The following is a 3364-nucleotide window of genomic DNA, read 5'->3' as shown; positions in this document are numbered from 1 at the left end:
GGGGGGGCATGTGTGGGGCTGAGGGAGCGTGATATGTGGGTCTGGGGGACCCACGAGCTGTGGGGCTGGGGGGTCCCCATGCTGTGGGGCTGGGGACCCAGAGCTGTGGGGCTGAGGGATCCCTAAATTTGGGGGCTGGGGGACCCCAATCCATGGGGCTAGGGGCCGCCGTTGTGTGGGGCTGATGGAACCCTAAACTGTGGGGCTGGAGGACCCTGCTCTGTGGGGCTGGGGGACCCTGATATGTGGGGCTGGGTGTGAGGATGCTGTGGGGCCGGGGACCCCCATGCAGTGGGGCTGGCTGGGCCACGGGGGCCCCCCAAGGACCCACAGAAGGGACCCCATGGAGGGCACTCAGGTGTCCAAGTGTCCCCAAATAGGGGACCCAGGCGTCCAGTCAGCTCCATAGAAGGGACGCCAGCAGCCGAGAGACCCCATGGAGAGGACCCAGGCATTCAGGTGACCCCCAAAACAGGGGACCCAGGCATCTGGGCCCCCCCAAATAGTGGACCCAGGCATCTGGGCGACCCCAAATAGGGGTCCCAGGGGTCTGGCCAGCCCCATAGAAAGGACCCAGGCATCCGGCCACCCCATAGAAGGGACCTCGGTGCCCAAGTGACCCCATGGAGAGGACCCAGGCATCCGGGCCCCCCGAAATAGGGGACCCAGGCGTCCGGGTGACCCCGAAGAGAGGACCCAGCTGTCCAAATGTCCCCAAATAGGGGGCCCAGGCATCCGGGTCCCCCATCCCCACTGACTCCCCATATCCCACAGGTGGGCGCCGCGGGGATGGCTCCGGTCGTGGAGGTGTCGGACGCCGGGCATTGCCGTTCGTTACTGGTGGAGCTAAACGAGCAACGGTTGAGGGGCCAATTCTGTGACGTCACCATCATCGCCGAGGACACCAAATTCCGAGCCCATAAAAACGTCTTGGCCGCATCCAGCCCCTTCTTCAAACAAGCTTTGGCCGAAGAACCCACCTGCCCAACCCCTGCCCAAGTTTTGGAGCTTCCCGGTGTCCAAGCCGGCGTCTTCTCCGACGTCCTCAACTTCATCTACAACTCCCGCTTGGCCGTCCCGTCGCAGGCAGCTGCCCGCGAGTTGGGCGCCGTTGGCCGACGGTTGGGTATCTCTTGCCTCCAAGGGTTGGAAGTGGGGACCCCCAAGGAGATGAACGGATCTTGGACCCCCCCTGTGACGGGGGATCCCCGCTCACCCGCCGCCCCGGTTGATTTAACCTGCCCGCCACGGTCGAGCGATACGCCGGCGGTTGCCGAACCGGTGACGGCGTCGCCGTCATCGGCATCGTCGTCATCATTGCGTTGCGGGTTGTGCGGTCGAGGGTTCAGCACGGCGGCGGCGTTGGGATTACATGCCAAACTTCACCGTGGGCGCCGGGGTTTGGCGTGCCGGCATTGCGGCAAGAGCTTCATCCACGTCAAGAGGTTGCAAACCCATGAGGTCCTCTGCAAGGACGGCCATCGCGACGGTGACGCTGTCACCACCAACACCACCACGCCGACACCGAAACAAGGCAAGAAGGCATTGCTGTTGCGTCACCGGGCGTTGGAGTTGATCCCTGAGCAGGAACCGGTGGTGAAGGTGGTGGACGGGCACGTGGTCTACCTGTGTGGTGTTTGCCAACGCTCCTACATGACGCTCTCCAGCCTGAAGCGTCACGCTAACGTCCACTCTTGGCGACGCAAGTACCCTTGCCGTTATTGCGACAAGGTCTTCGCTTTGGCCGAATATCGCACCAAACACGAGGTCTGGCACACCGGTGAACGCCGCTACCAGTGTATCTTCTGTTGGGAGACCTTCGTCACCTACTACAACCTCAAGACCCACCAGAAAGCCTTTCACGGCATCAACCCAGGGCTCATCTCCTCCGAGAAGACGCCCAACGGCGGCTACAAGCCCAAACTCAACGCCCTCAAGCTCTACCGGCTCTTGCCCATGCGGGCGCACAAGCGACCCTACAAGACCTACAGTCAAGGCTTGGTGACTGATGGGATCCTCTTGCCAACGGCCAATCCGGTAGAGCCATCGGCGACCGTCGGCGCTTTCCCATCGCCAAGACCCGAACCAGCATCGGTCATTGCCTACGGGCGACCATCAGCATCGGTCATCGTTCATAGCGGGGCGGCAGCCGCTTCCGTTATCGCCTATAATGGGAGGGCGGGGGAGGCAGCAGCGGTGCCGGCAGTGCCGGCGGCACCGGCGGCGGCGCCAGCGGCCCGGCCGATGAAGAAACAGGTGCTGCGGGATTACATTGAGGCGCAGCGAGCGGCTGGGGAGGCGCCAGTGGGTGATAGTGGGACAGCACCGACAACCCAACCGTCACCCGCCGCCGCCGGCACCGGTTCCACCACCACCGCCAGCCGTACCATGACCTACGTGGCCAAACCGGCTTACGTGGGGACGGCGGGGGAGAGCCGGGCGGCGCCGCTTTGCCAAATCACCGTCCGTATTGGCGAGGAAGCCATTGTCAAGCGGCGCATCTCCGAGACCGACCTCCGGTTGGAGACCACCGGCACCGGCACCGGCACCACCGCCTCCCCGACTGCTCACCGTCGCGCCGCCGCCACTGCCGCCTGTTCCCGCCGGAGCGGTGACGATGACAGCGATGCCGAGGACCGTCTTTGGCGCCCATATTACACCTACAAACCCAAACGGAAGACAACCGGCGGCGGTACAACCGGCGGCGGTACAACCGGCAGCACAACCGGCTCCGTCAAGGCAAAGAAATCCCGTTGGCGCCGCAAGTTGCGCTCGTTACGGTGGTCGACGGGTGACGGTGACGAAGGTGACGGTGACGCACAGTCGGGGGACGGGCACCGGCGGCGGGATTGGCAACACCCGTGCCGGGTGTGCGGGAAAACTTTCACGGCTTTGAGGAAATTACGGAAACACCAACGGGGACACGAGGGGACGTCCGGCGGGGGAGGGGGGGTGGGTACGACCGGTCCCCCCACCCCCCGCGTGGGACGGCGGCCATCTTTGCGCTTCGCCTGTAGTCGCTGCGCCAAGGTCTGTAAGACGGCGGCGGCGCTCAGCCGGCACGCCAAACGGCATCAGGCGGAGTCGCCGCCGCCATCGCCCGCGTCGCCGCCGCCGCCAACTGTCATCGCCTACACCCCGCCGGCGGTGGCGGGGGTGAAGGAGGAAGGGGGAGGGGAAAAAGGGGGTGTCACCCCTCCCCCGCCGCTGGGTGATGACATCGCTGTCCCCCCCCCGATTCCCAGTGACGGGGTCGACACGGTGACGGGTGGCGAGGGGGTGTCACCGTCGCCGGGTCCCAGCGGGGGTTACCCGGTTCAGGAACAACCTTTGGCTCTACTGAGGCGGGGGGGGGACCCCGAAA

The 3364-nt window shown here is 65.2% G+C and overlaps 1 protein-coding gene across 1 annotated transcript in view; it reads left to right on the top strand.

Annotated features, from left to right (window-relative positions):
* ZBTB4 (zinc finger and BTB domain containing 4) overlaps positions 1–3364 on the top strand; it is a 13356-nt gene that overhangs the window by 4875 nt on the left and 5117 nt on the right. Inside the window, exon 3 of the mRNA XM_010571172.1 lies at positions 775–3315. Coding sequence (XP_010569474.1) covers positions 790–3315 — 2526 coding nt within the window. The 5' untranslated portion in view covers positions 775–789. The remainder of the gene's footprint in view (positions 1–774; positions 3316–3364) is intronic.

Source organism: Haliaeetus leucocephalus, unplaced genomic scaffold (assembly GCF_000737465.1).
Source record: "Haliaeetus leucocephalus isolate CR32 unplaced genomic scaffold, Haliaeetus_leucocephalus-4.0 Scaffold308, whole genome shotgun sequence".
NCBI lineage: Eukaryota > Metazoa > Chordata > Aves > Accipitriformes > Accipitridae > Haliaeetus > Haliaeetus leucocephalus.
This window is presented reverse-complemented; position numbering and strand designations above follow the sequence as displayed.